Source organism: Panicum virgatum, chromosome 8K, assembly GCF_016808335.1.
Source record: "Panicum virgatum strain AP13 chromosome 8K, P.virgatum_v5, whole genome shotgun sequence".
NCBI lineage: Eukaryota > Viridiplantae > Streptophyta > Magnoliopsida > Poales > Poaceae > Panicum > Panicum virgatum.
This window is the reverse complement of record NC_053143.1, coordinates 48,668,359-48,693,890: the sequence shown is the minus strand read 5'-3', so window position 1 is coordinate 48,693,890 and position 25,532 is coordinate 48,668,359. Positions and strand designations below refer to the sequence as shown.

General features: G+C 43.9%; 2 protein-coding genes and 1 pseudogene across 4 annotated transcripts in view; all 3 read left to right on the top strand.

The window, feature by feature from the left end:
- LOC120644988 (disease resistance protein RGA5-like) overlaps positions 1-25,532 on the top strand; it is a 56,461-nt gene that overhangs the window by 23,454 nt on the left and 7,475 nt on the right. The gene's annotated exons all lie outside the window — the stretch shown is intronic.
- Positions 1,068-4,743, top strand: LOC120644987 (disease resistance protein Pik-2-like). Of its 3 annotated transcripts, none has more exons than XR_005664036.1 (4): positions 1,068-1,241; positions 1,334-2,193; positions 2,435-4,394; positions 4,585-4,743. XR_005664036.1 is itself a non-coding variant. In XM_039921729.1 (4 exons), the coding sequence occupies exons 2-4, from the start codon at positions 1,391-1,393 to the stop codon at positions 3,433-3,435; spliced, it is 1,704 nt and encodes a 567-aa protein (XP_039777663.1). In that variant the 5' UTR covers positions 1,068-1,241; positions 1,334-1,390; the 3' UTR covers positions 3,436-3,831. The 3 variants fall into 3 exon arrangements, 2 of the variants coding, with proteins under 2 accessions (XP_039777663.1, XP_039777662.1); XM_039921729.1 differs by lacking the exon at positions 4,585-4,743 and having other exon boundaries at positions 2,435-3,295; positions 3,396-3,831; XM_039921728.1 differs by lacking the exon at positions 4,585-4,743 and having other exon boundaries at positions 2,435-4,517.
- LOC120644992 lies at positions 13,542-17,162 on the top strand (annotated as a pseudogene).

Here is a 25,532-nt window from a genome sequence, read left to right as displayed (position 1 = left end):
GCTTACAGTACTACTTTAACTTCTTTTTCTTCAAGTGGTACTTTTCTTTTTACCAAAATTGTGCCTTGAACGGAAATTTGCTCCTACCCCTAAAAAACCATGAATGAGTGGAGCCGTAGAACGGATTTGTGAAGTCTCTTGGGCCTCCCTAAAATGAAGTCTCTTGGGCCTGTTAGATTTAGTATTTTGACTAATGCTAATAAAATCGTTTAGGGACTGTTCTCTAAATTTTATTTCAAATGATAAATTTTATAACAGTATTAGGAGCAGTATAGGTTACATCCTTACAGCAAGAATTCATGATTTATTTTTAAGGAAAAGTCTGGCATATTGAAACTATTGCAAAGGTTAATTTTCAAGCTTCAACTATAAAACCGGGTAACAAAAGCATCCAACTATCGAAACCAGACAAATTTGGCCCTAGGATGATTTTGTATTTTTAAAAAAATAAAAAATCTAACTAGATTTAAAAGTAAAAACTAATTTATTTCAAATCAGAAAAATATGAAAGTTGTACCAAAATTTTTATAAAAATGTAATTATCTATTATTGCTCTATTTGAGTCTTAGTTATTTAAAAAATAATAGGTATAGTTGCAAGCAACCAAATATTATGAACATAGAAAAATAGATCTGAAATAACTGACAAGTATTGTTCCAATAGATAGGTTACATTTTAAGAAAACGTTTGATACCTATTTCGTAATTTTTTTACTCAAAATGAATTAATTATGATTTTTGGTTTAAATCTGACTCTTTTAATTATCAAAAAATATTAAAGCACTTTCAGAACCATCTAAGGGGCTAAATTTACTCAATTCAATAGTTGGTTGAGAATCATACTTTTATGATTTGAGGGTGTAAAGTGGATTTTTTCCCTATTTTTAACATGTTAACTTTTGTTAGAAAAAAACTAATGCTTCAAAATATAAATGTCGTTGCACCATGGATCATGGTTTTACAGGGGTTTCGAAGTTTAGTTGATAGATGATTATTCTAGAATATTTTTTAAAACGTTTGCAGATTTTAAAAAAAAACCACGACTAGCTCCTCCCGGATATGTTTTGGCCGCACCTTTCTTTGTCGTCAGTTCCAAACACAGTTCAAAGCCTTCAAGTGCTCCAGTCTTGGTCCTGTTCCAAGTCAACGGCGGCAGCCAGCGAGCTCCGGCTTCGATTCAAGCGAGCGGCGGGCGGCCGCTCCGCCGAAGAGCAGCTGCGCGATACGCACCGGCGGCGGCTGGTAAACTCCTAGTTCGATCTTCCTCCCGTTCTTTTTGCCAATCAAGTTCGAGTTCGTAATAAAGCCATGATTTTTTTTTTCTTTTGGTAGAGACAGCAGCACCACTCAACTCCACACGCCATTGCTCGCCCTCTCGCAGCGACGGATTCATGGAGGTCGCGATGGGGTTGCTGTCGAGGCTCATCCACAAGGTTGGGGATCTGCTCGTCGGCGAGTACAAGCTGCAGAGCGGGGTGAAGGGGGAGATCATGTTCCTCCAACCTGAGCTCGAGAGCATGCAGGGGGCGCTCAAGGAGATTGCCACTGCTCCTCCGGACCAGCTCTGCGAGCAGGACAAGATCTGGGCCAGCGAGGTGCGGGAGCTCTGCTACGACATCGAGGACAGCATCGACATGTTCATGGTACACTGCACGGGTGGTGCGCCGTCAGGGCCGGTTGGTATGAGGGGGTTCATCCATAGGAGCCTGAATTTGCTGACGAGGCTCCGGATCCGCCGTCAGGTTGCTACCGACATCAGAGACATCAAGAGGCGTGTCATAGAGGCCGGCGAGCGGCGCGAGAGGTACAGGATCGATGTGGCTAGGCCTGCTGCTGTCGATCCTCGTTTGTTGGCTCATTACAGCAAGGCAACAGAGCTTGTGGGGATTGATGAGGCTAGAAATGAGGTGATTGGCATTCTGATGGAAGGGGATGATCAGGTGTCCAACCAGCATGGCAAGATAGTTTCCATTGGTGGATTTGGGGGGCTGGGGAAGACGACTCTTGCTAATGCAGTATATGAAAAGCTCAAGGAAAAATTTGACTGCTGGGCTTTTGTTTCGGTGTCTCAAACTCCTGACATGAGAAAAATTTTCAAGGGGTTGCTCTATGAACTTGGGAAGAACGTCAATGATGAAACATTGGATGAGAGGCAGCTCATCGATCAAGTCAGAAAATTTCTTCAGATGAAAAGGTACTAAGGAATCACACAACACCTATATTACACGGACTTGCAAAGATTCTGAGTGGACCTATTTTGTTCACGGACATGCCAATCCAGTTGCTCCCTAGCTATTTTAGTTTAATCATTAAATCATCAGTAGTGATCCATGGTAGTTAGCTTAATATGCATCTAGCTGGTATATGAACAATATCAGAACCTTTTTCCATCCTAAAATCACTAGTTTTTTTCTAATAACCTGTGATATGTTCAGGTATTTCATTGTTGTTGATGACATATGGGATATCGCAGTTTGGAAAATGATTAGATGTGCTTTGCCTGATAATGATGTTGGATACACAATTGTTACAACTACCCGTATTTCTGATGTTGCTGAACAAGCCGGTGGTGCTTACAAGTTGAAACCCCTTTCTTCGAACAACTCTCGGAAACTATTTTTTAGAAGAATATTTGGTAATGAAAACAAAGACAACAATGATGAAATTGAAAAATGTCCAGATGACGAACTGGCCGAAGTGTCTGAAAGAATATTAAAGAAATGTGTTGGTGTGCCCCTAGCAATTATTACAATGGCTAGTTTGCTAGCTTGCAAAGCAAGAAATAAACTTGAGTGGTACGAGGTGTACAACTCTATTGGTACTGGTATGAAAAATAATATGGACGTGCAGAATATGAGAAAGATTTTGTCTTTTAGCTATTATGAGCTGCCGTGCCATCTAAGGACTTGCTTGTTATATTTTAGCATGTTTCCTGAAGATTTTGAAATTGACAAGGACCGTTTGATAAGAATGTGGATAGCTGAAGGTTTTATCCAATATGAAAAACAGGGAAAGAGTCTATTTGAACTAGGAGAGTTTTACTTCAACGAGCTCATAAATAGAAGTATGATCCAACCAATACATAACTCAGTAACTGGCATGCTACATAGTTGCCGCATACATGATATGGTCCTTGATCTTATCTGTTCCTTGTCAAGTGAAGAAAACTTTATTACTGTACTAAATGATATGGATAGCACATCTCCATCAAATACAATTCGGAGGTTGTCCCTTCAATTTGGCAAGAAAAGTCACATGATGGTTCAAGTTACTAGAAACTTGTTGCAACATGCAAGGTCAGTTGTTATCTTTCCATTTGCCGTTGGTCAAATGCCGGCTGCTGGCAGCTGCCGAGTTTTACGTGTACTAGATTTAGAGCATTGCAATCTTTCACAGAATAAAAGCCTCAAGGACCTTGGGAAGTTATATCACTTGAGGTACTTGGGACTACGTGGGACAAGTGTTTCTCACCTCCCAGAAGAAATAGGAAACCTGCAATTTCTACATACATTGGACGTAAGGTCAAATACTATTTCCAGCTTGACTTGGAGTGTTGTCCAGCTAAGAAATTTGATTTGCCTAGATATTGACGTATCTACAAGAGTGCCAAATGGAATCGGAAACCTAAGATGCCTTGAGCAGCTGTCACGGTTATGCATTGATGAATCCACCATAAACATTATAGAGGAGTTGGGCCATCTAACTGAACTGAGGCGGCTGTGGATTAAATTGGAGAAGTGGAACGAAAAGCTGTTGGAGTGCCTACACAAGCTACAAAAGATTCAGGAACTACATATTGTAGTCCCTCCTGGTCAACGCAGCATCGGTGGATTGGATGCCTGGGTCGCTCCTCGACACCTCCGTTTGTTGGGTATAGAAGACTGCTATTGGTTTTCTACACTTCCGGCTTGGGTGAATCCATTGCTCGTACCAGATCTCACCTGCCTATACATCACCGTGAGGGAGCTACATCAGGTCGATCTTGAAATCCTCGGGAGGTTGCCAGCTCTCCGCTTTTTACATCTGAGCAATAAGAACTGGGGAATCCTTCAGGGATTCATTGTTCGTGCTGGTTCGTTCCCATGCCTCGTATTCTGTTCCTTCTCGCGATTTGTATGGCCAATGGTATTTCAACAAGGGGCAATGCCAAGACTCAGAGAGCTTTACCTCTGGCCATTGTTTTATGTGCGGGAAGGAAGAGGAATTGCCAGCAGCAATGATGGTCTCGACTTGAGCCTCGGAAACCTGCCATCGTTGCAGAGGGTCTTTGCTGAGCTCCGATATGAAGGCGCAAGCAAAAGGAGGAGGCCGAGCAAGCCAAGGCTACGCTGACGCGTGCAGCTGAAATGCATCCCAATCAACCCAGACATGATATATGTATATTTAAATATAAAGGTGTGCTAGCTCCTGTAGTTATTCCTTGCATTAGTTTTTCTCACCTGTGCCATTTTTTCTTGCTTTATTTGTTTTCTTGCAATCTTAATTGAAGATGAAGGTGCCCTAGCTCTGTTCGTATTCCTTGCTACTCCCCTTCTGTTTCTTCTAAACTTAATTTGCATTTATTTTTCCCGGTTTATTTCCTCAGAGTCGGATGATGGATCCCGAACTGACAGTGCTAAAGGAATGCCAGCCTGACTCCTGTTGGTTGATGTAACCCCCTTTTCCTCCGTATAATCTTAGTTTCATATATTTGTCTCAGAGATAGCAAAATTCTTATTCTAAAATTAATTGCGTTGGTTTTTCCTGCCCTGTTGCCAGCCTGGTCTTCTTTCCCTTGCCCCTAAACCATTTCTGCCTCTATATTTTCTTGTAATCTATATTTTGTTTCGATTTCTGCCTAGAATTTAGATGACGAATATAGAACAGAAGAAAGATTTGAGTTAACACTTAACACCAACTATCAGTTGCTCATAGATGACAAGTTCCTCTGCTTCACCACATCTGCAGAGATTAGATTGCTCACCCATGGATAGTAACAAACAACTCGAACCTGTAAGTAGTGATGCTATCTACTCAGTTTCCCATGGAAATGTGACATTTGAAATGTCACATGTGTGGGTTAGAAAAAAGGTGAAGAAGTTATTTTGCGTAATTTTCTGGTGAGACGTCAGAGAGCATAGGTGCCGGTATGCATGGTCGCTCGCTCTCTCTTTCTAATATGGTATAGGCCAACTCATGTAGCATTTGACTGCAACTATGACGCCTGCTCTGTTTCGGTGTGCAATGAGATAGTGACCTTGTTTGGTTTCCTGGAATTCCAGGAATAGTAACATTTTAATCGTTAATTATGGTGTCAAATAAAGTCAGTTTACAAAATCAACTCTAGAACTATGTTACTGTAGCACGAGACGAATATAATGAGACATTTGACCACATAATTAGAGAATGATTACTGTAGTATTAATGTAGCTAATCATTGATTAATTACTGTTATTAGATTCATCACGAAAAGTTACACTCATCCCTCAAGAGGTTTTACAAATATATTTCATTTAATAGCCCATGTATACAAGATTCTTTCCTAGAATAGAATAGAAGAGAAGGATCCAGACAGGGCCAGTAGTGACTCCCCCATGCTCTGTTCTCTGCATGACTCTGCTCCGACCAACCGGCTGTCGGCAACACTCGTCAGGAGCGAACTGCAAATAAAGAAGAATCCTAGAAACTAAAGAGACATGGTCCTTAATCTTCTCCTCACACGATGGTGAAAGACATACGGGGCTTAATCTCATGGACAAAAAGGAAAAGGATCAATCGGTCTGATAAGGTGAGTCCTCTCTCTCTCCCCTATTTTGTTCTATGAACATAGGATGATGCGTGAGAGATTCAAATATTTTCACGGGATAAAAAAATAGAGACGACGCCTAAGAGATTTGGTTGGCTGATCATCTTTAGACTCTCCCCCTTCTCTTTTTCCCTTCGTTGGGACTCCTCTGTACTCTCAACCCAGTATGATGGGTCCACTATGTACTTTGCGTTGTACTTACGCCTCGATCAATGAAAATGTCACACCCGGTTTTAAGGACAACCAAATGTATATCTATATGTATGTCAAGTTTCATACATATAAAAACATTATAAGTAAATAATCAGTAACAGTATCACGAAAAGAGAAAATACAACAGATAAAAGACTATCAGAGTTATGCAGCTTATCCTGGAAACGAATGCTTCAACTTCATAGGCAATCGACTGGGGTTGCGTACGCCTAGAACTCAGCAACCTCTTCAACAGACTTCACACATCTTTCCTTCTGAGCAGCAGTAAGTAAGGGTGAGTACACTTATGGTTGGTACTCAGCAAGGCCACAAGAAATAACCAGAATATGATTTATATTCATCTTTAAGTTTATTAATCATGTGAGGGTCCAAGCCGTTCTTGACTGTGAGCACGGCTAACCGGTTAGTTTTAACTCTGCAGAGGTTGTACACTTTCACCACAATTCGCGTAAAAGTTCCGAAGAACTTTGAACCCAACCACGCAATGTGCTAGCTAGGCACAATACCACACTTTCGAGGTGTGATTGCATAGGGATGCTACGAGGCATTTACAAAGATTCCCTAACCCATGACAATCCGCTAAGGTTTCAAGCCAAAGTGGTCATAACACTGTTCTAATGAGGTGGTACCTTGCCAAAGGACCATTAAACAATACCAATTGCCCCAAGAGGACCGAGCTATACCCCATCGATGCATCCCCTCTTGCCCTTTCGGTAAGACTGTCACAAACTAGAGTCTCTAATTAATTAGCCAAGACCAGAGCCATGTAGTATTGTGGTTGTACGGTTTTCTTGGGTGGTTCTCCATGTTCCAATTAATGCATATAATACTCTTGTAAATAAGCATAGATAGAAGTATGATTAGGGTCACTTGCCTTTCTCCAACGAAAAGCTACTCTTACTGCTCTTCAGCTTTTGCTCATCTAGAACTCTTGATCTTCAATCTTCAAACAGCGATCCCTCTACTCGGAGCAATCAACGAGCAACCATACAAAGAAAACAAAAAGATACAACTAAGAACATTACACCATAACAAAAGAAAGGCTCTAAAAGAACACACTAAAGGATAGGGCTTGCTTCTATGGTTACGAGAGCTCAAGAAACGCGGAAAACGGAACTAAAACGGTGATTCTATGGGATAAACGATGCTTCAGGGATCTAGTCGCGATTAACTATAGAGTTAAGAGCTAGCAGAAAAGATTTGCAAGACACAGAAAACTGTGCTCACGGAAGATAACCAGGTCATAAAGCTATCGCACATGTTGCAAAGATCACGTGAGCGCGAGAATCGATGAAAACGGAGTTAAAACGTGAAAGATATGACTAAAACAAGGTTCCAAGGACTTGTTTGCGATAGATTTAAACTTCTAGGGGCTAGCCCTAAAGAAACTAGGGACTAAAATCAAATTAAACCTAACTCGCGAGGGTTAGAAAGCAAAACTACACTTCCTGGACGGCGGGTTCTATTTCCTAAAAGGTCAGGGTCTAAAACATAAATAAAAGGGCTCTTTTGTAAATACTTTTGAACCATACCGGGGCGTGGGTTGATTTCCTAGAAACTGGGGGGTTCTTTTGCAAAAGGTACTAGGTTGACCGGTAAATGATCTAGTTGACTTGGTTTGAATCTAATCTAGGCCACTGATCTCAGATCGGACGGCTGGGGTCTGTTGGGGCGGCTGTCGGCGGCGCTAGGCAACCGACGGCGAGGTTGGCGGCGGCGTGCAGCGGCGGGATGGCCGGCGTATCGCGTAAACGCGATTCTGGTACGCACTCGGCTCGGGTTTGGGACTGGAAGCGAGCGCACGTCAAGGCAAAGCCATCTAGGGGCTCTGCGCAGGACCTAGACGAGCGGAGCAGGCTTGCGGCGGCGCATGGCGGAGCGGCGGCGAGTTCGCCGGCGTAGGCCGGAACGGCCTTCCTGCGCTTGATTCGAACCGGGCTTGGGGAGGCTGTGCGCGACGCGAGGAGACCGATTGCGGGCTCTGCGAGATGCGGTGGAGGCCGGGCGTGGGTGCGCGGCGGCGAGCGGCGAAGCAGAGCTCCGGTGAATCGTGCGCGCGTGCGCAGGAGAGAGAAAGGAAGGGAAAAAACGGTTGACGGGGTTCCTCACCGTGGCGCGGATCTCCGGGGACGCTCGGCTTGCGAAGGGCTGCAGTGAGGAGGTCGTTCGGCGGCGGCCCGAGCTGGAGCAGAGCTCAAATGGCGGCGGCGAGGCTAGGGTTCTGCGCGGGGGAAAAAGGCGGCGGCCTGGGTGTGCAGATCAAGGGGTGCGGGGGCGATGCTATTTATAGGGCCCGAGGGACCTCGGCGTGCGGGCCCGGGCTCAGGGTACTGCGGGGCGCGTACGACGGCCAGATTCGGACTAGTGTCCGGTTCGGTTGCGAGCTCGTGGGGAAGAGGGTCCGGGTCGGCGCGCGCGCGGGGCTGAGCTGGAGGGGGCCTCGGGTAGGCCGGCTCGGACGGAGGCCCACAGGCAATGGCGGAGCACGGTGCGGGGCCTGAAGCAGAGGCACGGCGCGGGCAGGAGAAGGAAGATGACCCTGACAGGTGGGCCCCACCTGTCAGCGGCAGATCGGGTGATGGAGCGGCGTCGGGCTGGAGAAGGAGGCGGGCCGCGGAGCTGGGCCGCGTGGAGAAAAAGGGAAAAGGGGAAGGGAACGGGCCGGCTAGGGTGAAAGTGGATGAGAAAAGCTTTCTATTTTCTTGAGAAGAGCAAACACATTCAATTTAAATTCGAATTTAAGAATTCAAATTCAAACTGAACAACAAACAATAAAACAATGCAAAAGCAACATGAATGCAACACAAGAAGAATAACCTTATTTAATTTAAAAGACAAACAATTATTTTTTTATACTAAATTCCCTATAAAGAAAAGTAAATGTTGGCAAAATTCTAAAATTATGAGAAAATTATTGAATTATTTTTAATTTTAATCACATCCTGAAATCAAGAAATTTCAGGGTGTGACAGAAAAATAGGTGGGGACCCCCCCCCCGGGGAGTTGCTCGGAAAAAAAAAAGATTTGAACTCTCACGGGGAAATCCCATGTACTTAGCAGGCACACGCCTTAACCACTCGGCCAAAGCATCAACGAGCACATGATTAGGCCCACAATCTCCACTCCTCCCCTGCCGACCACTGCTCATCGCTTTGCTGGACCTCTGCTTCTGCAAGACCATGTCCGAGCTGTAGGAGGCCATTCTCCCCGCCGGCTGCTGGAGCCGCCCGGCGAGGTTCATCTTTGTTCATTGATGCTACACGTCGCCACGTCGAGGTACGGGCACCCAAACCTGACGACAACGCGGAGACCCTGGGCTTTTGAATGTGATATAGTTGTCCATGGTAGGAAATGGCTGATCTGATCTGTTGTTCAGAGTTTCAGAACTGAGCTCGGCACAATAGTAAGAAGCGTACATGGGATTACTTCCTCGTAATTACCAAAGCTTTGATCTGCTACTTGACACATGAAAGGGTACGGTACAGCACAGCACCGAACCCAAAAACCAAACAATGATCCCATAACACATGGAACGTCGTCTTCAGAGGTTCAGGTTCCGTGCGAGTACTCCAACTATCGGAGTATGTTTTTAGAACAAAACTACAGCTCTGAAGTTTGCTTCAGGTTCTTACTCGTTGGAAGGCAGAGACAGATTGGTGTAGTACGACTGTACGATCACTGATTCCGTTGCATATGAAAGAACTAGTGAGATTTTTTCCTTCCATTGCCACCCGGTCGAGTTCAGACTTCAGTGCATAGCCGCCACCGTGCTCGGCGTGCTCATCCTGCCATGATCCGTATGTATTTCTTTGACCCTTGCTGCTTACTCCTTCTATCTGTTCATAAACAGGCATAATAATTCCCTAGGTGATCCGCTACTAGCTTGCTCCTCCAACCTCGCCGCCTCTTTCGTCGCCGATGGCATGACACCCATGTTTCAGCCGTGCCATGGCGCGTCGTCTTGCTGCAACCAAGAATGCCCGGTCTGCGGCACGGGCCTTCATGCCCCGCTGCTACCTGCAAACGAAACCGACAGAAGATCGAGCAGGCAGGCCGGCATCATCTCAGGTCACCATCAGCCACGTATTACGCGAGTTTTCTACGTACTGCCGTGGCCGAGACTTTTAGGCAACCTTCCTCTTCTTACGTCGTCACTCATGGAAACTTTCAAACCATGACATCTGCAATTGCTACTCTTCTGCAAAATTGACGTGCAAGTGGATGGAGAGTGACGGACAGATCGACCGCAGACCTTGAACTCGAGCGACCTCAATCGCTCTCAACGAGCGGTGGCTCAATCTAGCTAGCAAACTACCTGCTCCTCTATTCGGAACCAGATAGCTGCGACGGTGGTTCTTTCTACGGTGGTTCAAGCCAGGTTCTTTCTACTACGGTGGTTCAAGCAGTACCACATCATTCAACTCGGCTCTGAGTCTATTAATTATTAAAAGAAATAAACGAAGGTACAAAGAGAGGTCTCAATAAGATGCAAAGGACGAAAGGAAAAAAAAGAGAAAGATTACACAAGGGTTTTTAGCCATGTAGACATCAAAGTTTTGAATCTAGCTTTTGCTCATAGAATAACTAGGGCAAATTCCTTCAGGAAATGACGACGGCAATTGTCAGGATGGGGCTGCAAGCCTTTGAAGATGAGATCATTCCTCTGCATCCAAATGCACCAACTCATGAGGATTATTACATCCATAAAGAAAGGAACTCCCAGCTGTGTCTTGAGCTGGTGAAGTGTGTCAAATGGGTCGTCATCCCCTATGTGAAGACCAATCGAAGCCCAACAGGCTTGAGCAAAAGAGCAATGGATAAAGAGATGCACCATACTTTCCTCTATCCCATGAGCCCAACACACACACGTATATGCAGGGAGGGCCATGTTTCTCCTTCTCAGCAGTTCCTTTTTACTAAGCCTGTCACAGTTTCTTATGTTAATCGCACGGTCACATACACGCACCTACTCCGCGCGCAGAGGCGTGCGTGCTTAATAATCTAATCTAATTCATTTGTTAATAACTAGGTGGGCCACCCACGCATTTGCGCGGCCAGATACTACCTCTATATTATAAAGGAAGTCGTTTTGAGTTTGTCTTAACTCTAACATTTTAAACTTTGTCTATAAATAAATTCTTTTGTGTTGAGTTTGAAAATATGATAGCGATGTAAGTAGATTTATCTTAAAATGTAGTTTCATAAAAGTATATTTTGACTATATTTTATAAATTTTTTGTAGTAAAAAATAGTGGTCAAAGTTATTTTTAAAGACTATGTCGATATCTGTAACGACTTCCTTTACGATACGAAGGGAGTATTATATAAGGTTACACCCTTTATTTTGTATTCTAACTTTGTGCCTTTTAAGCTATGAGTACAAACTAATTTTGTTGTTTTGAGTGTGGATATATTAATATGATTTAAAATATTTTTGTTACGTGTAATTTTTAAATTTAATTTGTTTTGACATTTTAAGATAAAAGTAGTATACAAAGTTCTAAATTGAGGGTATGGGTAAACTCTCAAATGTTAATAAAATAGCGTGGACAGTTCACATGAGATAGAGGAATAACCTTAATATCCTTATCAGGCTTATCTGTTTAGAATATCAATGCTTATAAGTTCGTCCATTAAAATCATATCCATGCTTATAAGTTCGTCGGTTGCATTGTTGACTGAATCCCAAAATCTGATAACTTTCACTTTAATGCTCCACATTTGTCCTTTAGTTGTAAGATCACTCAATTTTTTGTATGTCATAATCGTCAATACCCTACTTGAAAAGAAACCATATATATTAGCTGCAAATTCATATTAGGTGAAAAGACATGATGATATTTTAATAATTCTTTTTGCAAAGATTATTCATGAAAGAAATTTGCATGGAAGTGTGATAATAGCTTACCGAGTGATCTAACAACTAATGGACAAACATGTAGCATTAATCAATCTGCCTACCGTAAAGTTAAAACAAAAAAAAATATAGGGTTACCTCTGTTGCTACCTGCTGTAATTAATTGCAGCTACTCTGGCTGATGCAACCTTGCACAAATCGTTCACTGAATATGAGAGTTTCATCAACAAAGATGCTTTGCTTTAATAAATTTTATTACTTAACTCATCCCCTTATATTCATGATGACCAATGGGCGAATATGCAAGCATGAGACTACCTTTGCATGGGGGTTTCTGACGCTGACGCCGCAGCGCATGGAGAGGCCGAGAGCTTCGAGCAATCGGATGCTCAATTCTTTGAAGATCTCCGGCGAGGTGTAGAGATCGCGGAGGCAAGTTCTGAAACTCCGGCGACGAGTCGTAGTGATCGCAGAGGCGAGCCACGCGTTGTGGAACTCCGGCGGCGAGTTCTACAGATTGCTTTAATGAAGTCAACCTGTTCTCCTCGTATGGGTTCTGTTTAGATTTTTTGAAAGTAAATTTGTCTCATTTATGAAAACGTGATGATGACGTTAAACTATACTCCTCGTATGTATTCTATTTAGATTTTTTTTAAAAAAAATCTATCTCATGTATGGAAACGTGATGATGATGCAATTTGTCTGATTCATATAGCGGTTGATATTTGATATTAACATATTCATTTTAGTAATGTTAGTAATGTTGCAAAGGTGGGTTAACTCTAATTACGTATAGGGGTATTTTTGACCAATTTTAATATAATGGTAGTGGTGGATAATTTAAATTTCTCTTATTTTCTCCGATTAACGTAACTCTGGCAGCGAGTCGTAGAGATTGCAGAGGCGAGCCACATTGTGAAACTCCGGCGGCGAGTCCTACAGATTGCTTTAATGAAGTCAACCCGTTCTCCTCGTATGGGTTTTGTTTAGATTTTTTTAAAAGTAAATCTGTCTCATTTATGGAAATGTGATGATGACATCAAACTATTCTCCTTGTATGGATTCTGTTTAGATTTTTTTAAAAAAGTAAATCTATCTCATTTATGGAAACGTATGGAAAAGTGATGATGACGTAATTTGTCCGATTCTTGTAGCGGTTGATATTTGATATTAACATATTCATTTTAGTAATGTTAGTGGTGTTGCAATGGTGGGTTAACTCTTATTATGTACATGGGTATTTTTGATTAATTTTAATATAATGGCAGTGGTGGGTAATTTAAATTTCTCTTATTTTCTCCGATTAACATGGGAATTTCTAGGCCTTGAGAGCGAATGTGGAGACTCCATTTATTGGCTAAATAATAAGATAATTCTAGTCCTTGAGAGCGAATGTGGAGGCTCCGTTTGTTGGCCAAATAATAAGATAATAGATGATGTTGAGATGTTGACTAATTGTCTACGCAAGCAGCAAGCGGCATCTTTCCTGGAGCCCCCCGTGAACGGGCAGCGGCATCCCGAGGCGTGCAACGTGCATACAGCCATTGCCCAGAATTTTGTTTTTTGCTCGTCAGCAGGAGTCACGAGCCCTGCTCAAGATCTACCTTGAGCACCACCATTCAACTCTACACTGCACACCACTACTGCTCTCAGCTCACACAAACACAGCAAATTTGCTCCTTGCTCCCAGAGCCAGATCTACATGGAGGTCGTGATGGGGGCACTGCGCCGAGCCTCATCCCCAAGCTTGGTGAGCTGCTTGCTGGCGAGTACAGTCTACAAAAGGAGGTCAAGGGGGGGATTATCTTCCTCCAAGCTGAGCTCGAGAGCATGCAAGGTGCCCTCGAGAAGATCTCCAAGACGCCGGCAGACAAGCTTGACGCTCAGGACAAGATCTGGGCACGGAAAGTGAGGGAGATGTCCTACGACATACAGGACACCATCGACACGTATATGATGCGATGCAAGGCGGGGAGAAAGTCAGGCGAACATGCAAGGAAGCCATTGACCGGACCCTCAATTGGTTCAAGCAGCCCGTGATCCGCCATAAGATAGCAAAGGAAATCAGAGAAATCAAGAGCCATGTCGAAGAGGTAGCCATGCGGCGTGATCGGTACAAGGTCAACACTGATGTTGCAAAGCCTGTGACCGTCGATCCTCGGTTACTAATTGCTCAGTATGAGGTGGAAGAGCTCGTTGGCATTGATGAGGCCAGAGAAGAGGTAGTCCGGATACTAACGGAAGGCAATAATGAAGTGTCTAAGCAGCACGGCAAGATAGTTTCCATTGTTGGGTTTGGAGGTCTCGGAAAGACTACTCTTGCCGATGTGGTGTACAAAAAGATTAGAGCACGATTTGATTGCTCAGCTTTTGTTTCTGTATCTCAGACACCCGACCTGAAGAAACTATACAAGCAGTTGCTATATGACCTTGGCAAGAGCATCAATGAAGAAACACTGGATGAGAGGCGGCTTATAGAACTACTCCGAGAATTCCTTCAAGACAAAAGGTAGAAACACTCCTTTCATCAATTTGTACTTACAAAGTTTTTTAGCCACTGATACTTTGCACCCTCTGTTCACAATACTCCTTCCGTCAATTATACATATATATGAAGTATAAGGCTATAGCTACATATGGTTAATTAAAGGTTCATGCATGGGCCCTATTAAATGGCAACACAACCACTTAAGCTCTATCGCATCATTATTAAGTGCAAAGAGTTTCCTGGCTGGACATATTTTTTGTTCTGGCAAACATTCCGAGTGGAATAATTTTATTTGTCCACGAATTTGCTAAACCAGATGCTTTGTAGATATTTTAGTTTAATCATTCAATCATTAGTAGTGTTCCATTTAGCTTAATTTGCTTACAGCTGGACTATGAACAATATTAGAACCTTTTCCATTCTAATAATGTGTGGTATGAGTAGGTACTTTGTTGTTGCATTGATGACATATGGTATATCTCAGTCTAGAAAATGATTAGATGTGCTTTGCCCGATAATGTTGTTGGATACACTGTTATTACAACTACCCATATTCTTGATGTTGTTGAACAAGCTGGTAGTTTTACAATACGAAACACCTTTCTTTGAATAACTCCCTAAAATTACTGCATAGAAGAACATTCGGTATTGGAAACAAATGCTTGCCTTGTTTGGCAAACATTCCGAGTGGACTTATTTTGTCCAAGGACTTGCTAATCCAGCTGCTCCATAGCGGTTTTAGTTTAATCATTAAATCATCAGTAGTGGTCCAGTTAGCTTCATTTGCATAAAGCTGGTATATGAACAATATTAGAATATTTTTCCATCCTAAAACCAAGAGTTTTTTCTCTAATAACTTGTGATATATGTAGGTATTTTATTGTTGTTGATGATATATGGGATATCTCAGTTTGGAATATGATTAGATGTGCTTTGCCTGATAATGATGTTGGATACACTATTATTACAACTACACGTATTTCTGATGTTGCTAAACAAGCTAGTGGTGCTTACAAGCTGAAACCCCTTTCTCCAAACAACTCTCGGAAACTATTTTTTAGAAGAATATTTGGTAATGTAAACAAAGACAACAATGAAGAAACAGTAAAATGTCCAAATGAGGAGCTGGCCGAAGTATCTGACAGAATACTAAAGAAATGTGCTGGTGTTCCCTTAGCTATTATTACGTTGGCTAGTTTGCTAGCTTGCAAAGGAAGAAATAAACTGGAGTGGTATGTGGTGTACAACTCTGTTGGTACTGGCATGGAAAATAATATGGATGTGGAGAATATGAGAAAGATTTTGTCATTTAGCTATTATCAGCTACCATGCCACCTAAGGACTTGCTTATTATATTTAAGCATGTTTCCTGAAGATTTTGAAATTGACAAGGACCGTTTGATAAGAATGTGGATAGCTGAAGGTTTTATTCAATGCGAAAAACAAGGGAAAAGTCTATTTGAACTCGGAGAGAGTTACTTGCATGAGCTCATAAACAAAAGTATGATCCGGCCAATACACAACTTATTTACTAGCATGCTAGATAGTTGTCACATACATGACATGGTGCTCGATCTTATCCGTTCCATGTCAGGTGAAGAAAACTTTGTTACTGTACTAAGTGATATGGATAGCACATCTCCATCAAATACGATTCGGAGGTTGTCCCTTCAAAATGGCAATAACAGTCATGTAATTGCTCAAGATACTAGGAGCTTGTTGCAACATGCAAGGTCAATTGTTATCTTCCCATCTGCCGTTGCTCAAGTGCTGGCTCTTGGTAGCTGCCGAGTTTTACGTGTATTGGATTTAGAGGATTGCAACCTTTCACAAACTAGTAGCATTAAGTTCCTTGGAAATTTATATCAGTTAAGGTACTTGAGACTACATGGTACGCAAATTTCTCAGCTCCCGGAAGAAATAGGAAACCTGCAATTTCTACAAACATTGGACGTAACGTTCAATGATATCTCCAGCTTGCCTTCAAGTGTTGTCCAGCTAAGAAATTTGATGTGCCTAGACATTGACTATGATACAACAGTACCAAATGGAATCAGAAACCTAACATGCCTTGAGCAGCTGTCAACGTTACACATTGATGACTCCACCATAAACATTATAGAGGAGTTGGGCCGGCTAACTGAACTGAGGCTGCTGCGTATTGCATTGGAGGAGTGGAATGATAAGCTGTTGGAGTGCCTACGCAAGCTACAAAAGATCCAGGAACTAGATATCTGCATTGGTTATGTTGTACGCAACATCTGTGTATTGGATGCCTGGGTCGCTCCTCGACATCTCCGTTTGTTGGATATAACAGGCATCTGGTTTTCTACAGTGCCGGCTTGGGTGAATCCATACGCGACTAGAAATTGATCCCTATGATCTAGGTAGCCTTTCATAGTCCAAAGCCTTTGTGTGCGGATCCGCCATTAACCCTCTCATACCTACTAATTTGTACAGATTTCATTTCATGCTCGAAATCCTCGGGAGGTTGCCAGCTCTCCACACTCTAAAGCTGAAGGTGGACAATAAGAACCTGGGAATCCTTGAGGGATTTGTTGTTGGTGCTGGTTCGTTCCCGTGCCTTGTAAAATGTTACTTCAGGCAATTTGTATGGCCAGTGGTGTTTCAAAAAGGAGCTATGCCAAAGCTCAGAGTGCTTAACCTCGGACCGTTGTTTTATGTGCGGGAGGGAAGAGGCACTGCCAGCAATAATGGTGGTCTCGACTTGGGCCTGGGGAACCTACCATCGCTGCAGAGGGTGATTGTTGGTTTACAATGTGAAATGCATCCCATTCATCCCCGACACGATATACTTATTAATTATAAAGGTGCAGTAGCTCCAGCAGTTATTCATCTCTTCTCTCTTTTCCCATTTCTTCTAGACTTAATTGTGTTGGTTTTTCCCGCCCTGTGCCACCCTGGCCCTAGCTGTTCTTTCACCCGTTATTCTAACATATCTTTTCCGCTTTATTTTCTTCTAACCTTAATTTCATTTCTGTTTCTGTTTAGGTTGAGATGACGAATAACTTATCCGCGCCAACGATAAGTTGCTGGCACATGACAAGTTCCTCTGCTCTGCCACATCTGCAGAGATTAAATTGCTTTGTGCACGCTTGGAACCTAGAGATCTTCCTGGCTGGCTGGCTAAATTTAATTTAGGCCTTGTTTAGATGCGTAAAGTTTTGAATGTAAAATATTGTAGCACTTTCGTTTGTATTTGGTAATTATTGTTCCGCCATGGGTTAATTAGGCTCAAAAGATTCGTCTCGCAAATTATAGACAAACTGTGTAATTAGTTATTTTATTTAGCTACATTTAATACTTCATACATGCGTTTAAAAATTCGATGTGATGGAAAATCTTATAAAATTTTAAAATTTTGAAGGCATCTAAACAAGGGCTTAGCCCATTTTCTTCAGTACCGTAATGTCGCTTCCTCTCGCTGACATCAGCGCAATGTGTTGTCCACAGGAGGAGCCTGCAATTTTTTGGAACAAGGAATCTTGCGTGCATAGTATATTAAATAAAGTCTATTTGCAAAATCTTTTCACAGATGAGTTTAATTTGACGCGACAAATCTAATGAACCTAACTAAGCCAAATTTGCTACAGTGATGCTACAGTCTGTGAAAGTGGCATAGAAGACTTGGACATTTGAGTTTTGACTTGTTGTCGAGACTTAACTCACTTGGCCTGATCCGAGGATTGCCCAAATGGAAGGTTGAGAAGGATCTTGTTTGCCATCCGTGTCACCACGGGAAGATGGTTGCCACCTCCCATCTGCCTATTAATCAAGTGATGACCACCCACCCTGGAGAGTTGCTACATATGGACACAGTCGGTCCTTCTCGGGTGATGTCGGTTGGCGGGAAGTGGTACGTTCTTGTGATCGTGGATGACTTTTCTCGCTGTTCTTGGGTCTTTTTCATGAGAACCAAGGATGAGGCTTTCGAGTTTGTTCGAGACTTGATCTTGAGGTTGAAAAACGAGCTACCCCAGGCCATGAGAGCGATTCACAGTGACAATGGCACAAATTCAAAAATGCTCGTTTTGATACCTTTTGCAGTGATCAAGGTCTTGAACACCAGTATTCTTCACCCTACACTCCACAGCAGAATGGGGTTATAGAGCGGAAGAATCGGACGTTAGTTGAGATGGCTAGGACGATGCTCGATGAGCATCGGACTCCTAGAAAGTACTGGGCTGAGGTGGTTAACACCGCTTGTTATGTTTCCAATCGTATTTGCTTGTGTGCTTTCATGCACAAGACTTCTTATGAGTTGCGATTTGGACGCCAGCCCCATGTTGACCATCTCAGAGTTTTCGGTTGCCGGTGCTTTGTGCTGAAGGAAGGAAATCTTGATAAGTTTGAGTCTCGATCGTCTGACGGTATTTTTATCGGTTATGCTTCTTACTCTAGAGCTTACCGTGTGCTGATTATTGATACTAACATCGTCAGAGAGACTTGTGAAGTCACTTTCGACGAGACTACACCGTGCAATTCTTCTGTCTTTGAGGTTGCAGGAGATGATGAGCTCGGCACCCCCATCTTTGAAGATGAGGAGGAAGAAGCTGCAGAGGGTGATGCTGAGGCTACCACGCATGCTGTGGACCCAGCCGCCTCCTCCACGAGCTCGGACGATGATGACGGCCCCGACCCGACTGCATCTACTTCCTGGGGGCCGATCGAGCAGGTGACTCAGCCTTCACCAGCTGCATCTGAGGAGGCACCAGTTCTGGTTGAGGAGGAGGCGACTTCGACAAGGGAAGCACCACGACACATTTAGCGTCGTCATCCACCTCAACAGATGATAGGTGACCTCAACGAGCGAGTCACACGGTCCAAGGTAACAAGTATCGCTGGCTTTGCTCATTTAGCATTTGTTGCCTCTTTTGAGCCCAAAGATGTTGGACATGCTCTTTCTGACTCCAATTGGGTAAATGCCATGCATGATGAACTCGAAAATTTTGAAAGGAATCAGGTTTGGGTTTTGGTTGAGCCTCCGCCTACTTGTAACCCCATTGGAACTAAGTGGGTGTTCAAGAACAAGCAAGGTGAAGATGGGTTGGTTGTGCGGAACAAGGCTCAACTTGTTGCCCAGGGGTTTTGCCAGAAAGAAGGGATAGATTATGAGGATACTTTTGCCCCGGTAGCACGCTTAGAAGCGATTCGAATCTTTCTTGCATTTGCTGCTTACAAGGGTTTTAAAGTTTTCCAAATGGATGTGAAATCTAACTTCTTGAATGGTTTTATTGAAGAGGAAGTTTATGTGAAACAACCGCCTGGTTTTGAAAATCCCAAGTTTCCAAACCAAGTTTACAAACTTCAGAAAGCTCTTTACGGTTTGAAACAGTCGCCTAGAGCATGGTATGATAGGCTTAAAAGCTTCTTGCTTGCTCAATGTTTTAAAATGGGATGTGTTGATAAAACCTTGTTCCTCATGCGTTCTGGCTCTGACTTTTTGTTGATTCAGATTTACGTGGATGATATCATCTTTGGTGGCTCTTCTCACGCTCTTGTCTCGAAGTTTTCTGAGTAGATGTCCAGAGAATTCGAGATGAGCATGATGGGTGAGCTGTAGTTCTTCCTCGGGCTGCAGATCAAGCAAACTCCTCAGGGCACGTTCGTCCATCAAGTGAAGTACACTAAGGACTTGCTGCGGAAGTTCGACATGAGTGACTTGTCTCCTCAGCCGACTCCGATCAACACATCGATGGCGCTTGATGCGGACTTGGATGGCGAGGCGGTGGACCAGAAGGAGTACAGGAGCATGATTGGCTCTCTCCTGTACCTGACGGCGACCCGACCGGACATTCAGTTCGGGGTCGGCCTCTATGCGCAATATCAGGCTTCGCCGCGCACCTCCACAAGCAAGTGGTGAAACGCATCTTCAGGTACCTCAAATTCACTCCTGAGTTCGGTCTTTGGTATTCTGCGGATTCATCTCTAGTCTTGGTTGGCTTTTCTAATGCCGATTTTGGTGGGTGTCAGTTGGATCGCAAGTCGATATCCGGCACTTGTCAATTTCTCGGTACATCTTTGGTGTGTTCGCAAGCAGGCTAGCGTAGCGCTTTCTTCCACAGAAGCTGAGTATGTTGCCGCTGCTAGCTGTTGCTCCCAGATCCTTTGGATGAAACAGACCTTGTAGGATTATGGATTGAGTTTTGGTAGGGTTCCCATCTTTATAGACAATATGTCCGCCATTAGCATGGCAAAGAACCCTGTCCTACACTCCAGAACCAAACAAATAGATATCCGGTTCCACTTCCTGCGAGATAACCATAAGAGAGGCCACATAGACTTGAACCATGCCCCTTCAGAGAGGCAAACCGCAGATATCCTCACCAAACCACTTGAGCAGGACACCTTTGCTCGCTTGCGAGGGGAGCTTGGGGTTTGTTACCCCTTTTGATCACTGACTTCTCTTTGGTTAGCTTTTTGTAGGTTTTTGTTTTTGTTTCTCTTCGCTTTCTAGGTTCTGATAGATGCATTTGCATTGTACATGTTGGCATTTTGCATTGCTTCACTACACTAGCATTCTTGTATACACTGTTATGATCCTCTAGTGCATGCTAGTGTAGTTTCTTAGACTTGATCATGTATAGGTTGCTCTTCAGTATATGTCATATCATCTGAGTTAAGCTATTTTGAGTTGAAAAATCTGAAAACATGGTCACCCTGTCTTGGCTACTAGCATGTTAGGTTGCATTGATACGCTTTGCTATCTTATTCATGCTAGTGTGGCTCTTAATCTTTGACATGAGCTAAATTTGTTAAAATTAGTTAATATACGTCTGAAATGGAATGAAAAGATCTAGGTGGGGCTATCTTATTCATGCTAGTGTGGCTCTTAATCTTTGACATGAGCTAAATTTGTTAAAATTGGTTAATATACGTCTGAAATGGAATGAAAAGATCCAGGTGGGATTGCATGTCGCACTGATCGAGCTTTCAGGATGGCTCACATAGCACTAGTGAGAACCCGGGCAAGGCTGTGCATGACTGAAGCGAGTGCCTTAAGCTTCTGACTGCCGTTGGCATATGATTGGCCTCGCTGCTAAGTAAAGCATGACAAGCTTTCAACCCCTGGCAGGATCACTTGCTTGATATAACCTGTTCAATTGCAAGTTCAAATGCAAGTTTTGAGTCGCAGAATTGATTCATGATAAAATATATTGGCTGCTTTGGATCACCCTGTATGAGTTTGGCTAGCACTGTTTTCTTTCTCCTACTTGCTGTTGCTAGGTCATGGGTGATGCTGTTATTTCTGCTAAACTGAGCTAGCTAGCTCTAGAATTGATTGATATACCCTGTTGAGCTAGATTCAGTTCCTGTTTATGAAGCACACTTGCCTGTCACTAGATGATCATATCTTTGTATGCACGACATTCATTGCATAGCATGATTTCAGGGGGAGTGTTATGCACATTTTAGGCTTGATGTGTGCATGTGCCAACAAGGGGGAGAATTTTTTGGAGAAGTAATCGAACAAGGGGGAGAATCGTTTGATTTTTGAGAAAACCAAAAACTTGTTGTGCACAGGGCTTTGAGAGTGCATACATGTGGTGAGAGTTGCACGTGTGAGGGGGGAATGCATTTCAGGGGGAGTTTCTGTTTTGTCTGGCTCCTGGTTTCCTCGTTTCCTTGTCACTTCTGCATGACTGTGTCGAGCCCTACCTCTGTCTTTGAGGAGTCATGCTTGTGTTTGATCGATTGCGTCGAGCCGTTGCCCTTGTCTTAGGGAATCGATTTCTGCTTGGTCAAGTGACTTGTTCTTGCTTCTTTCGAGCTTTTGTCACTTGTTCAAGTTCTTCATCTTCTTTGTTCTTCTCTGTTTTTGTTTCTCTCTTGGTTCGTTTGTGGTGTGTTGACAATGCACTCATCATGGGGGAGATTGAGGAATGTTGAGTACCTTCTCCTAGCTGTGATGAGTGAATTGTCAACCGTGCGGTGTGATCGTGTGCTTGGTCTTTGGTTGCAGGTACACGGGCGTCGAGTGTCGACGGAGAGCTGCTGTGGAGGTGCTGTGGCCGATGGACCGTGCGGTGGACGGCGGTGAAGGGCAGCCGGGACCGGAGCTCGGGTAGGGCGGCAGCTGTGGCGTCCACTCCTGGATCGAGGGCGCAAGCACCGGTGGATGGCGGGTTTCTTGGTTTGCGCCACAAAACCAAGGTGGCGGACGGCGGTTGAAGACGCCAAGTCGTGGAGGCACGGGCGTCGGTCTCGGGACTAGCGGAGGAACGGGCGTCGACGGCGTCTAGGGCCTCGCTGTGGGTGAGGAGGTGATGGGTGTCGGGCGGCGTCTAGGGCCGTCAGAAGGCCGAGGCGGGAACGGCGTCCAGGGCCACGGCGTGGAGGTGGGAATCTTCCCGCGCGTGAAGTTTTGGCGGGTTTTCTCAAAACCGGCCACCTACCCGGGTTTCGCGGACCCTCCAAAACCGTGGACCGGATCTTCATCCACACGGCGGCATCGCAGAGAAGACTTCGACTCGAAGAAAGAATCTCGGCCGTCGGATGAGTCCTTGTATCGTTTTCCTGTTTTGCCCCTACGGGCCTTCTAGTTTAATTTCAGCTCTTAGGGGTAGTTTAGTCCTTGAGTCTAGAATGAGTGGGATAAATATCTCTCTCACCCCCTCCCTCCCCCCCCTCTCTCTCTCTCCCTCTTTTTCCCTTGCCTGGCGCCCAGAGCAGCAGCTCTCTCTCTCCCGTGCGCCACCTCCCTCTCTCTTGTACTTCCTCTCTTCTCCTCTCTAGGGTAGGATTATGGAGATGGATTTTTTAGACCATGTATTGAATTCGATTGGGAAAGGAGGCCCTATCCTCCTTGTGCCCTCGGGGCTTTTCGATTTCGTATCGATTCAATACTCCGTGCACCCTTGTTTGCGTTGAATTTTGATTCTGCTTTGATTCTTTGTGTGCAAGAGATCATGGTGGTTCTTAGAGCTCTTTGTTGTGAATCTATGCCCTCTTGCCTAGTGCAAAACTCCTAAGATTCACGAGCTCCTTAGGATCGACGTTCTTGAGCGTTTCACGTTCTTGAGAAAACCCCATTCTAGCTCGAGAATTCTTCGATTCCTCCCAAATCATGGAGTGACTCGTCAATTCCTTCCGTGGACATGTTCACAAGTCCCTTGTGATCATGCATACAAGTTTTGATGAGATTTGGACATGATTTGACCATTCGATCGTCGAGTTCTTCAAGAATCGCGGGCTGAAAATTCCGTTCTGGGCTCAGGCAGAAGTTTTTCCAGTCACCGGTTAAACCGACGCTTGTGACTTGTTGCGTCGGATCAACCGGTGAATTGGTTTTATACGCATTAGGGTTTTTGGGGTTTACAGTTGGTTGCACCGGTGCATTAGTCCCACATGCATCGGATCAACCGGTGATACCTTTTCACTGACCTTTAATGTGTTGTTTTGAGCGTTGCACCGGCATATAGAACTTTCTTAACGTCGGTTCAACCGGTGCTCAGTTCGTTTCGTCTTGCAATCTCTCTGGACAATTGCACCGATGCTAGGGTGTTGCTTTCATCAGTTTAACCGGTGTTAGTCATGCGTTTTTGAGTCCCTCTGGACAACAGTACGGACGTCGGTTTTGATTTTGCCGGATCATCCGTTGTGGTAACACCGGTTGAACCGACGCTGCTCAAACCCATACGTCGGATCAACCGGTGCTCGTGGTTCTCTGCTGCCGGCTCTTTCTCACCGGTTGAACCGACGTGTTCATACCTATACACGTCGGATTAACCGGTGAGTTATACCGTGTCATTTCTCGTGCTGTTTTTTCGTGCTTGCTTCCGCAATTGTTTTCGCTTATCCCTAGGGCTGTTTTGTGTTAGTGTAGCTCCCCTATAGCTACTCTGCACTTCACCTAGGACTCTAGGGTTGGGTGCGCACTTGGGATCAAAGGCCGAACCTTCGTTTGCAAGAATTTTTTATTGGCTCTCATTCACCCCCCTCTGGTCGCCTTTTCGGTCCCTCACTAATGAATATAGGCCAACTGATGTAGCGTTTCATTGCTCTGATTCAGTGTGCTCTGTTATGCGCATAACTCTGCTCCACAAACACGAGTAGCTTCACCTACGCCTGACGGCAACGCTCGTCAGACGCGAGGTGCCTGCATTCTCCCTGCCGCCAGGTGCCTGCATTCTCCCTGCCGCCGCCTCCATGGTCTCCTCCGATCATGACCGCATGCTGAAGAACGCCGAGGGCCGTGTCCAGGATCGATCAAACTAAAGTCACGTACGTCGCAAGTTCTCCTTACAGCCTAAATCCTAAATCACCACCTTTTGATATATGTAACGATATGTGGAGGCTTACTAACCATGTTTTACAACACTGGTAGATTCAAAATTTTGATTTGGAGACATGTTCCATTGACACGGTTATAAGACCAATAGATATATCATCATTTATTATCTTAATACAATAGTGTTAAAAGAAGCCACCACGTTCGCCGAGAAGGTCTTGAAGTTCCCACGTTAATCTAAAAAAGAAAAAAACCTACACCGTTGGATTTTATGAAGATCTGACGATCTATATTATTCTAAAGAATTTATATCATATAAAAATCAATATTGGATAAAAATTATGTATTTCCTATTAGACTCGAACTCCATTAAGAAAACATCACATCAATTAGACTCTGACTCCATTAAGGAAACATCACATCTTAAGTACATGCATGTCCGTTTATAGTTACAACAAAGTTTGAGTACGGTTTGTGGCTAAAGTTTGTGCACCGTTTGTGTCTAGAATAAGAAAATAAGGAAACGTCACATCATAACACGTATGTTTATGGAAAAAAACTTTTGGTTGGATTTTATTTCTCCTCCAGCATTGCATCTGCTGATTTGCATCCATAGAAGATTAATTATTTTTATCTGCGATCGATTTAGAATATGAATAAAGTTTTATTCATCACACTTAAAATTCTCCAATCGCCTGGACATTGATGCTTGGTTCAGTTGATGGTGGCTGCCTAGGCGGCAAGCATTCCTTGATCTAGAGAGGTGCCCCTAGGCTTGCAGGATGCCTGAGGCTAGAGACCGGGCACGAGGGGTGGTAGTGGTTGGCACTTAGCAGCATGGTGGTGGCTAAAGCGCCGCCAAAGTCATCACGAGCTACTCTCATATGTATCCCATGCGCGTTCTCGAGAGAACGACGATAGTTGCAAGCGGCCAGGAC

Coding starts and splice junctions, on each gene's coding strand:
- LOC120644987 (XM_039921728.1), top strand. CDS start 1,391: ATGGAGGTCGCGATGGGGTTGCTGTCGAGGCTCATCCACAAGGTTGGG. Junction 2,194..2,434: donor AAATTTCTTCAGATGAAAAG/GTACTAAGGAAT, acceptor TGATATGTTCAG/GTATTTCATTGTTGTTGATG.